A 12,665-nucleotide genomic window follows, 5' to 3' on the forward strand; every position below is an offset into this window, starting at 1 on the left:
CTCCTTTTAAGGCAGGCCTGCAATGAAATTGAAATGTGTTTTGGGGGAAAAAGTTCATTAATTAAGCTGTTAAGCTGATCATTCTTTATAACATTCTGGAGTATATGCAAGTTGCCATTATAAAATCTGATGCAGTAGACTTTGTAAAAATTAACATTTTATCATTCTCAAAACTCATGGCCATGACTGTACAGCCTGCAACCTACCCTTCCTATTCATTTCAACTGAAATAATAATGCAGTTTTTCTAAGTGACTGGTGATGGCAAGAATCATGCTTTTATGGAGATTTAGAGGAAATCTACTCCAAGCATTACAATCTGTTGGTAAAGAAATGCAGTGTGGTTTAAAATAAATTAGTTTTTTTATCCATTATGTTGTTGCTGGGAAATTCACATATTAATCCATATGCTAATCAGGCAGTTGGTGCACCAAGGTCATGTCCTTAGCATGTGAAGCTCTGTTATTCCTGCCTAGACTACAACCTCTCTGTCAGGTAAGCAGGAAATGTATCTAATGAGAAACATGGGGCCACAGTGGGAGAAGAGGGAGGTGATCACTGTACTGAGCCCGGGCACCATAGACGCCTATGGTGGACGTATATCCAGCCGCAAATTTGCACCCTAAAATAGAAGTGTCATAATGGACACAAATGATAACTGTATATTAGAAATCACAGTGCATCTTTCTACAACTGTGTTTCTCAACCCAAGTCGACATCTTTGGGGGTTAAACGACTGTTCCACAGGGGTCTTTAGAACCAAGACAGTGCATCACACATGTGGTAGTGGAGCACAGGGGGTTTCAGCTGCTCTGTGCCTAGATGTGGCACAGGCAACATGTGATGACTCATAAGCCTGCGTCAGATCTAAGTCGGCAGATGCTGATGGCTAGAGATGACCCAGCATCGGAGAGCAGAAGGTGGCAAGAGCAGAGAAAAAATGCAGAGAGAGACAAGGTATTTTTTTCATATGATACTGGCGGTATCACGGTATCACTGTGACTGCTGGCTACTGGGTGCATGCCTGTGACTGGTGGGGGCAATCCTGTCACTAGTGGCTACTGTGGGGGATCGCTAGTGGGAGCATTCCTCTGACTGCTGGATACTGGGGGAACTCCAGTGACTTCTGAGGGCATCACTACGAATACTGGCTCCTGGGGGCAGGCGCTGTGACTACTGGAAGCATCATTATGACTACTGTAGGCAAAACTGTGACACCTGGGGTCATCACTGTGACTACTGGGGGCAGACACTGTGACTAATGGGGGGATCGCTGTAACCACTGGCTATTGGGGGCTCACGGGGACTATGATTACAATTCATTACAGTAGTCATGGTCATCTAGTAATATCTGTTTTCTTTTATTATTTAGCTTTTTACCAACATCTCCTTTCCAAGCTCATAAATTAATAATGCGACTCAAATGATGCACACAGAATTCTGTATTAGGCTGTGAGTGTGGTTTTTACCTAACCGGTCTGCTTACTAGAAACCCTCAGTATCCTCCATCATGTGCACATTAGAAGGGCTTGCTGGGAGTTGTGGTGTAACTACAGCTAATGTCATTTGCTGTGACATTTCAGTGTTTATGCCAGGAATGAGCCTGTCCTCTCTGTGTGATACTGCTTCTGACTTGGTAACAGCTTGAGCAATGATGAGGGTGGCAGCTTATAACACCTGAGGTAGGTGTGCATGATGTGGGGGGATCCTGTACACACAGGAGCTGCACTGAATCTTTGGCAGGTAGGTAGTTGTCAGCTAATGACCACTAGTTGCCATGCAGCAAAAGCCTCAGCTCCACACAGACATGTATCCCCATGATGTGTATCCCCATGACGTGTATCCCCATGATGGGTATCTATGCCATGCTGGAATCAGATAAATTATGGATGAACACGTCTCACACATAATGGTAGAAGAGCTGGAGATGGCAGAAGGGTGACCCCAGGGGTTTCTGTGGGCACATGGGTTCCTTCCGCCCCTGAGCACATGCCACCCCAGGGTTCAGTGGGCATCCTGCTGTGTGTAACGTGTTGGGCGCCGGTGTGTGATGGCACAGCTGGCAGAGGAGGCCGGGCACACGTGGAGTCTCCCCTCCTCCTGCCCACTCAGGGCTCGGGAGGAGGAGCCGCTCTCCCTCCGCTCTGCTCTCCACTTCCTCGGTGAACTTGTCGGCTGGAGAGTCGCCCTTGCTGCCGGCGTGTGTGCAGACACCGCGGGGGACCCTGCGCCCATGGCCGGCCACGAATGGGACTGGTTCCAGCGAGAGGAGCTGATAGGACAGATCAGTGACATCAGGGTGCAGAACCTGCAAGGTACAGACCCCCGAATCTATGGGGTGGGGGGCACATTATCCCGCCCCCCGGGGAGGGGGCGCATCATCACTACCATGCAGATGGGCACGGCTGCTGCAGAACCTCCAGCCCTGTCACAGATTCTGTCAATCAGTATTCATCACCTTCACTTATCTTCTACTATGGATGAAGCAGATGATAGCATCAAGCCTCTGCCACTTGTAGCAGTAGTACGTTGTCATTCTGAGAGTTGTTGTTCCCCAAGAACTAGGGAATTTCCACTATTGTATTTGTATAATTCCACTGTATCTAGTTACCTGGCACAGCTGCTGCAGAGCTCTTTAGTATCTGGTCTGAGATAATAACTTCCACATCACTTGGGACTGTCCATGTTAAGGCTGTGTTTCTATACTAATCCATGTGGAATATGGATATATGGTTATATTGGAACTGTTGTCCCTACATCAACAGGTTTCCTACCCTGGTATACAGACAGGTGCACAGAATACAGTCACATGTTTTGAGTAAAGTTTCTGCCCCTGGGCACCGTGTTTACATGGATCTGGTGCCAAGTGTGTAATGCAGGGAACCAGGACACTTATTCCCAAGATAGCAGTAACTTCTTCTAAAGCCTGTAGTAAGAGGATATTTTCTGACAGAATACGAATATGAATTTTTAATTTCTTCTTAATGTCTGTGTCTGAAAAGCGGGATGTCAAACATTGTGGCCGGAGACACCGTGACCTGTAAGGGGGGTCTATTTCACTATTCTGATACTCACTAACAGCAGACCTGCCAAAGTCTGGAGTGATCTGGGGGACCAGACTTTATGTTATACCAAAGCAACTTTTGGGTCTACTTCTGGAAGCGTTTGGTTACAACCAATATCCAAAAATTAATTGAAATCTTCCTTTCCCAAGCACTGAAACAGATTTTATTAAATTAAGGAAATACACCCTGTGTTGCTCTATTACAGCAATACTAGGGAGATATGCAGATCACACATTTGGGAAAGCTGGGTATAACTTCCATAGACGCTGTGCTGATGGCCCTGATAGCAACTGATTGAACCGATTGCCTTTTTAGTAGCAGACTTTGCTGTGTCATGTGCTCCATATGCTGCAGCAAAGGGTTAACCAAGCCAGGACCTTTACTATCTGTTTAGTACAGTTTGTTCTACAAGACATCAAACAGCTGAAGGTTGTGGTTGAGTGTTATAGGTTGGGTGTAGAGGGACCGACATCCCACACCTAGGTTATTACTGGCTGACCACAGTCATAGGGCCTCTACGAGAACAAAGCAGGTGCGAAATCATGAAAACCAACCAATGGCGTAAAGATTTTATCACGACAAGAAGAGGCATCAAAGTGTATTCTACCTTGTATTGACTCATATTGTCTACATTAATTCCCTAGAGACAACTGCAGTAGTGGATTAATACAGAGGGGGCTTCAAAGCACTAAGTGGTAGGGGGCTTCCTCTGAAGTTGTCATGCTTTCACATCCCACAATCCTGGGATAGCATAGCCCTAGGGTTAATGGGGTATTCTCATCTGAGCATTCACACTCAATTCCATTAATCTGCCATATATATACATTTCTTCAATTAGATTTTGTTAAAATTTTTTACCTGTGCAAAGATAATTTCCCATAAATGTAGTGATATAAACAAGACTGTGTCCTTGGATACGGCCACCTCTGCTGGGCTGATTGCACAAAGAAACAAAAGGTTTTGAAATGTCTGGGAGTTACTGTATATCATACAGCTGTCATGTGGTAATGAACGCTGCAGCCAGGAGATCAGGCAGGACTCTATAGCGCAAGTCTGGCCACCGCTGCCAAAATGTGAGGTGGTCGTATCCGAGGAAGCTGTCTCGTTTCAAAGGGACAACATGACTACATTTATGAGAAATTATCTTCACACAGGAACATTTTTTTTAATAACATCCAATTGAAGAAATGTTTACATTTGGAAAATTAATTAAATTAAATGTGAATGCCCAGATGGGAATACCCCTTTAAGAACTGTAACCCGCTGGTTGTTGCCCTTTTTTGCATGGCAACTTGGCCACTGTTGTTTATATAAGGAGCCAGACAAAATGGGGAGTGGTGAGCCTGAGTCGGGTTCCAACTTTTGATGGGCCTTGAGGGTGGTTTCACATTGCTGTTTTTTTCACATCAGTGATTTTTCCCTGAACCCATTTTGGTTTATGGACACATACAGTTATTTTTCACTGATGCCCTACTTACCCATTTCTTTCAATGGGCTTTTTCACACTTCAGTTTTTCAGTGATCAGAATCTGTTCTTCTGACAACAACTGATCAGTGGAAAAAAACCAAAGTGTGAAAAGGCCCATTGAAAAGAATGGGTCAGTAAAGCATTAGTGAAAAATCATTGGAGCTAGGAGGAAACCCTGAAAAATCACTGGTGTGAAAAAAAACATCCACCCTAAAGCATCTGTATTGACTATATACACTTAAAAACACGCCTTGAAGGCTGTGAATGGAGGTTTGTATGAAGTCATTACCCATACATGGCCTGTGTGGTACTCTCTCCTTGAAATAAAGTTGTTGGGGGGCATTTGTCATTGGCTTTCCGATAGTTTTTTGGCCTGGTTTGTGTTGGTTTTCCACTCTATGAGGGTGTTTATCAGGGCTTCTGTGTCACGCCACCTTATTGCTAGCACTTGCAATTATTTTCCCCTTTCCAGCAGGGGAACGTAGAAGGAACATGAAGGGTTGGCGCGGACGGCTCGTGGTGTTCCTGTCCCCAAATCTGCGCACTTGCTGCAGCCGGTGAATTTTCATATGTGAAAAATTTTTATACATAAAACTACACTGCGCAGGCCCTCTCTGGATACATGAAGAAGCCAGAGCCTCCTGATGTATCTGGATGGGCCAGCACAGGGGCAAGGCTGTCATTCGCCAGTGCATGATAAGTAACCCCACCATCAATGTATCACCTTGTATGGGGTCTTGTTATGTATGGGGTCATGTCATGTCATGGGGTCAGGAAGCTCCATCGGGCCAATGTTGTATGCCGGGATGGCATCTGATAAAGTTATTGTGTGTGAGTGGAAACTACGGTAGAAATACACTCACCGGCCACTTTATTAGGTACACCTGTCCAACTGCTCGTTAACACTTAATCAGCCAATCACATGGCGGCATGTAGACATGGTCAAGACAATCTCCTGCAGTTCAAACCGAGCATCAGTATGGGGAAGAAAGGGGATTTGAGTGCCTTTGAACGTGGCATGGTTGTTGGTGACAGAAGGGCTGGTCTGAGTATTTCAGAAACTGCTGATCGACTGGGATTTTCACGCACAACCATCTCTCGGGTTTACAGAGAATGGTCCGAAAAAGAAAAAACATAAAGTGAGCGGCAGTTCTGTGGGCGGAAATGCCTTGTTGATGCCAGAGGTCAGAGGAGAATGGGCAGACTGGTTCGAGCTGATCTAACAGTGACTCAAATCGCCACCTGTTACAACCAAGGCAGAAGAGCATTTCTGAACACACAGTACGTCGAACTTTGAGGCAGATGGGCTACAGCAGCAGGAGACCACACCGGGTACCACTCCTTTCAGCTAAGAACAGGAAACTGAGGCTACAATTTGCACAAGCTCATCGAAATTGGACAGTAGAAGATTGGAAAAACGTTGCCTGGTCTGATGAGTCTCGATTTCTGCTGCGACATTCGGATGGTAGGGTCAGAATTTGGCGTCAACAACATGAAAGCATGGATCCATCCTGCCTTGCATCAACGGTTCAGGCTGGTGGTGGTGGTGTCATGGTGTGGGGAATATTTTCTTGGCACTCTTTGAGCCCCTTGGTACCAATTGAGCATCGTTGCAACGCCACAGCCTACCTGAGTATTGTTGCTGACCATGTCCATCCCTTTATGACCACAATGTACCCAACATCTGATGGCTACTTTCAGCAGGATAATGCGCCATGTCATAAAGCTGGAATCATCTCAGACTGGTTTCTTGAACATGACAATGAGTTCACTGTACTCAAATGGCCTCCACAGTCACCAGATCTCAATCCAATAGAGCATCTTTGGGATGTGGTGGAACGGGAGATTCGCATCATGGACGTGCAGCCGACAAATCTGCGGCAACTGTGTGATGCCATCATGTCAATATGGACCAAAATCTCTGAGGAATGCTTCCAGCACCTTGTTGAATCTATGCCACGAAGAATTAAAGCAGTTCTGAAGGCAAAAAGGGGTCCAACCCGTTACTAGCATGGTGTACCTAATAAAGTGGCCGGTGAGTGTATTCTCCTACTACATCTCCCTGCATGCTATCTATAAACTGTGTTTGTAGGATTTTATGAGTAGATGAGTCATGTTGTGCATTGTACTTCAATGAGGTTACCAGTGATGCCCTGTGTTGGCAAAAGTTTTGTCTAGTGTTAGCAACACCCTGACAAAATTGCTGTAACCCCTTCATGGCCATACAGGTTCTAGTACAATTGTTACGTAATGTGTCTCAGGGTACACTGAGGATTCTTATTATGTTAGAAGTCATGTTATTATCTTAGGTGTCAAGGTAGATGGCACCAATTCAGAGTTAAATGGGCTCTTACTCCTTTGTTATTAATGGATAGTTACTGATTACAATAGAGACAATACGCTTCACCTCACCTACTCACCAGCTGGATCGCCACATGGTCTGCTGGCAATATTGAAAGGTCAGTAACAAGACAAACTTTAAAAAGGGTTTCAGTACATTAATAGAGACATGTACACATGAGATTTCACTGCTGTTTATATATTTAGTGGAATTTATTTTGACTGAATAATGAAAATAATTCAGTGCTTTTAGCATGCAGTATAATATTGACAAATTATCGTTATGATCAGTAAGAGTGCAGCATAAACAATAAAGAGAACATAGGGGAGGATTTATCGTGCCGGCGTATGATGAAAAGCACATGGCATGGTGGTGGCGTAGTCGCTGGATAAAACTAGTGTAGAAGCACTGATAAATCTCATCCATAGTGTCACGGTTCGGGGTCAGTGGACCTCCAGGACCTCCGCAGGGGATGGTACTAGCCGACACCTGGGACCGAAGTCTAAGTGGCACCTGGTGTTCACCAGAGCCCGCAGCAAGACCATCCTTCTTTGCGGCGGGCTCTGGTGAACACCAGGTGCCACTTAGACTTCGGTCCCCGGTGTTGCTGCTGCGCTGAAGTCCGCTGGAGTTCGCCGGTGTTCACTATCCTATCCTGGGTGCAGGTAAGCGCGTGTCAAGCCACACATTTTTTTTAAAATACAGCGTTTTTTCCGTATCCGTTAGGTTTTCCGACGGCCACGCCCCCCGATTTCCATTGCATGCATGCCGGAGCCAATGCACCATAATCCGTGAGCCAAAAACCCGGGCAATTCAGGGAAAGACGGCACAAATCGGAAATATTCGGGAAACCCGACGAAAAAGACCTTAGTAAATGACCCCCATAGACTCTATTGAAAGATAAAATATTTAGTATTTGGTGTTTATCCAGGGGTTTTAGAATCAATGACATTCCTTAAAATCTCTTAAAAATTGCTGAACTTCTCCAAAAGGAACATTAGGGGAGAGGTATTAGTATGATTTTCACAATATCTCTGTGGTCTTGTTACAAAAAACACCATAATGAGACAAAAAAATTTTTTCGTGCATTTTAGAAAGCTGAAAAATAAAATGATGTGAAAAAGATGAAATCTGGCATCAATTTAGTAAATGTTCTAGAATATCGGACAACCACAGAAAATCAAATGAAGCCGTTCCCCAATACACTGTGGGGCAGATTTACTTACCCGGTCCATCCGCGTTCCAGCGGCGGCTTCTCTGACGAGGATTCGGGTCTTCCGGCGATTCATGAAGGTCCTGCGCCCGATGTCCACCAGGTGTCGCTGCTGCGCCGGGGTCCGCTGAGTTGCGTCGGAGTTCACTGATCTCTTCCTGGTGCATGTGAGTATGGCCCGTGCGACCAATTTTTATTTGATAAATGCGGCGGTTTTTCCGAATCCGTCGGGTTTTCGTTCGGCCACGCCCCCCGATTTCCGTCGCATGCATGCCAGCGCCGATGCGCCACAATCCGATCACATGCGCCAAAATCCCGGGGCAATTCAGGGAAAATCGGCGCAAATCGGAAATATTCAGGTAACACGTCGGGAAAACGCGAATCGAGCCCTTAGTAAATGACTCCTTGTGTATCAACTAAACATATCTGCGGACATATCACTACCTTATATTGATTTGCTGCTCTTCCCATATGTGACAGATTTAGGCTGGCATCACACAGCCCTCAATCACTGATTGGGCATATTTCATGGACCCACCACAGTGCAGGGGAGGGGACTCTGAGCAGCTTTGTGATATCTGATGTTAGGAATCCCTGCTTCCCAGCAAAACAACAGCACTGTACTAGGATCATGAAGCAGGGACTACTTGTATATGATGAGTACCTTCCTCTGTGCTGTAGTCAGTCCATGCAAGTCCTGCATCGGTGGTTGGGGCCATTCTGCACAGTATATGTTTCTGCAGCATTGTCTGCTCACAACATGTTGTCATTCCACGTCTGTATAGTTTCCTGGGTGGTAAGAGGGAATGTTTGTATAAGAAAGAGCTGACAGCAGTCTAGGCCTGGAGGTCACAGAGCAGTCAGCAGGAGCCTCTACTGGGGTGGTGGTGATTATCTGTAGCCCCCTAGGTCACCCCAAGGCTGGAGGCCTATTGAAGTCAGTGACCTGTGACACCAACATCTATGGAGGAAGGGAGAAGGAGAGTAGGAGTAGGAATGTCCCCAGAAACAATGAGGTCTGTTTGTGATGAGGAGGAGCTTGTCCTAAATAGCTCACATTGTTCCAGAAGCCATGGATCCCATGTATAGTAACTTCAGATAATCAGTAGGGAATTGATTGTTGTATCATTTGTTTGCAGGACATATCCATAAAAGTAATGATCCAGAATTCATTCTTTATACCAGCAGCTACATATATATATATTCAGCAGCTACCAAGAACAATATTCTGCTGGTGGAGTCACTATGTACTGTACTTAGATTATATTATATGTCCTGTACTGATCCTAGGTTACATGATGTATTATACTCCAGAGCTGCACTCTGTATTCACGGAGTTCATACTTCAGTGTACTGAACTGTGTGAGATGTCATTTTCTGCAGGCTGAGCTGACGTTTTCTTTGCTACCATTTTGGTATGACATTTCTATTACTTTTTTATAAATTTTTTGATTTGTTGCAAAATGGTGTAAAAGTGTTGTTTGTGGAAGCCCTGAAATAATTGCAATTGCTAGCGCTTGTGTTTATTTAGAGCGACGTGTTACTGTCCCTGCGCCTGTGCACTCGCTGCTACAGGGCGACTTTTCACATGGGATAAGTGCGTTAATTTCTACGCCAGACATGGCCTCTTGATGTATCGCGCTGTGAAAAAGCACGAGCGGGGGCGTATGATAAATATCCCCACAGACTCTATTTTCCGTGTAACGGAAAGGTTTAACGCGAGCTATAACCATTACTGTATATTTTGATAGATCAAACATTTGGGATGTGGCGATAACTAACATGTTTATGATTTTATTTCTTTATTTTTATATCAGTTCTTGGGAATGGGGGTGATTTGATATTATTTATTTATTTTTTTTACTATTTTTTATACCCCCTAGAGTACTTTAAAGGGGTTGTCCTAGACTTATTAAAAAAACAAAAGGATTCAGCTTCCAGCCGGAAGTTGAATCCAGCATACTCCTGCCCCCTCCCGGCCACCTTTTGTTTTTTTTAAATAAGCCTCGGACAACCCCTTTAAACCTAGGAAGTCTGATAGATCCTACCATATACTGCCATACTACAGGGTCAACACCTCTGATTGGTGCTAGCACTGATTGCAGGTGTAACCGGTGTGTTTGCTGCTATATGCAGCAAACACTGGCTTGTATGTAGAGGGCTGAGCCCTTGAGCCTTCTCCATATTCTCTTAACCAGCATTTAGGGCTTAGGGTGAACGTTTGCATGGTCTTTTTAGTGTGTAGGCAAAGGGCAGGAATGCACATAAATTACTTATCCTGTACTCATCCTGAGTTGAATCCTCTATTATACCTCAGAGCAGCACAAACTATTCTGCTGGTGGAGTCACTATGTACATACATGCCATTATTTATCCTGTATGGATCCTGAGTTACATAATTTATTATATTTCAGAGCTGCACTCACTATTTGCTGGATTGGTCATTTTGTGCATACAGTACATTACCTTACCTATGCTTATATCATCCAGCCTACAGAGCTACAGATCAACTTCAGAGCTAAAATGTCTCTGGATAACTCATTGGATCATGTTTTCCAAAGCAGTAGTATGCAGACATTACACTTTTTACATTCATTCCAATACTTCTTACCACATCCCATGCCCCTTTTCATTATTATCTGTTGAGTTTAATAATATTTTCATAATGTGGATGTTGAGGGCTGTAATTAATTATATTATTATTATTGTTGAAGGTATAGAAGTATAATGAAGGGAATTGCCTCCAGTGTCATCCCACACTTCTGTTTAGTCAAGTTCATACATCCTGGTTATACCTGTAGGTACAATGTAGGATAAAATACACAGTTCTGATATCTGCTATATAAGCCTACAGGAGGAGGAGGAATTTCAAGTTATTTTGATGAAAGTCTATCTTATTAGGGTTATTTGACATCTTTGTTATTTGTCAGTGAATGGAAACAGTTTTATATAAACAGAGTGAAACTTATGCCTGATCTGGTCCTGCTTTTGTTACCATTATATCCAGTCTGATACATGTATTAACTACACAAATCTCTATTGATCATTTTTTATAATGTTTTTATGTAGTTAAAATGCAAATATTAGGTGTAAGCAAATATTATTTTATTGCAGAAATGAATAGTGCAGGTGAAAATAGTAATTAAGTAATAAAGCTTCTCTGTCCCACTTTCTTCTCCTATAGTGAGCAGTGTTTTTGAAAGCCTTCTCAAATCTGCACACAGCAGATAAGGAAATGACTGAAGACGAACTCTTTTCAGACCTAGAGCATATTTTACTTTAATTTAGCTCATTAAGTAGTTTAGACTACAGTATACAGGGACTGTATGTAAAAAGTTAAGCCATTAGACACTTTATTAGGTACCTTTAACTCTGATCTGTCAGTAGAGAACAGGACAGAAAGATGATTTACACAAACTGCTTAAAGGAAAACCTGAAATCCACCTACCAGAGTAGATCCAGTGGCAGATTCCAATGCAAATGTGATCCAAAGGTTGTCTTTGATTGCACACAGTTTTACTAGGTTTTCTGGACGATTTTGTGGTTGGTTGTTGGGCACCAATCACATGGCCTTATGGGCTGGTGTAGATCAATCACAGGAACACAGATTACAAATGGATCAACTTTGCGGACGTACAGTTGTGACACGTGTAAAATACAGATTACACATGGCCTACAAATACGACCACTGCAACTCCAGATTGTTGACAAAGAAAGACAATGGAGGAGATTTATCAATCTGTCTATGCCAGAAAACTGTTTTCCAACTCCCACTTACGAAAAAGGGCGTGTCCTCGATAAAAGGGGGCGTGTCTGCGCCAGAACTAACACGTGCACCACAAAATTCAGTCTATGACCAGAAAATTCAATATCAGATCAACTTTGCAGATATACAGTTGTGACACGTGTAAAATACAGATTACACATGGCCCACAAATACGACCACTGCAACTTCAGATTGTGGACATAGAAAGAAAATGGAGGCTATCCCTCCCCAATTTACATAAATTACTGGACTACTACGGCACGCTATCGGGATACATAATATGAGCAAAACTGAGGCACTACCTATTAACATCTCGAAAGAGACTCTGGCTCAGCTCCGCTCTTCTTTTAACTACAGATGGCAGACATCCGCCCTGACATACCTTGGGGTTAAGATTTCCACCTCCTATAGAACCCTATTTAACCAAAATTTCCCACCCCTCTTTACATCCCTGAGACAGCTCCTGAACAGATGGGATAAACTGCCCCTCTCGTTCTTTGGCAGGATCGCAGCGGTAAAGATGACAATCCTACCAAAACTCTTATATTACTTTGAAACTCTTCCGGTTCCTATCCCCATGCGCATATTAAAGACCTTTCAGAGTTCTTTGCTACAATTCATTTGGAATCATAAATGCCATAGATTATCTATGGGCCCCATGACCCACACTAGATCAATTTGGGCATGCTGCGCCTCAAAATTCAAATTACAGTTGGAGCGCTCTCCAATGACTTCCTTCCTCCTTAACCCGGGACTACGGTCCAGCCTAGAGGGACAAATGATCAAACCATGGCATGACAAATGCTTATTTAT

General features: G+C 43.8%; 1 protein-coding gene across 1 annotated transcript in view; it reads left to right on the forward strand.

Moving 5' to 3' along the window:
* The first annotated feature begins 2,034 nt into the window (after positions 1-2,034).
* Positions 2,035-12,665, forward strand: part of CLMN (calmin) — an 86,838-nt gene continuing 76,207 nt past the window's right edge. The window contains exon 1 of the mRNA XM_072116261.1: positions 2,035-2,314. Coding sequence (XP_071972362.1) covers positions 2,050-2,314 — 265 coding nt within the window. The 5' untranslated portion in view covers positions 2,035-2,049. The remainder of the gene's footprint in view (positions 2,315-12,665) is intronic.

Source organism: Engystomops pustulosus, chromosome 7 (assembly GCF_040894005.1).
Source record: "Engystomops pustulosus chromosome 7, aEngPut4.maternal, whole genome shotgun sequence".
Lineage (NCBI taxonomy): Eukaryota > Metazoa > Chordata > Amphibia > Anura > Leptodactylidae > Engystomops > Engystomops pustulosus.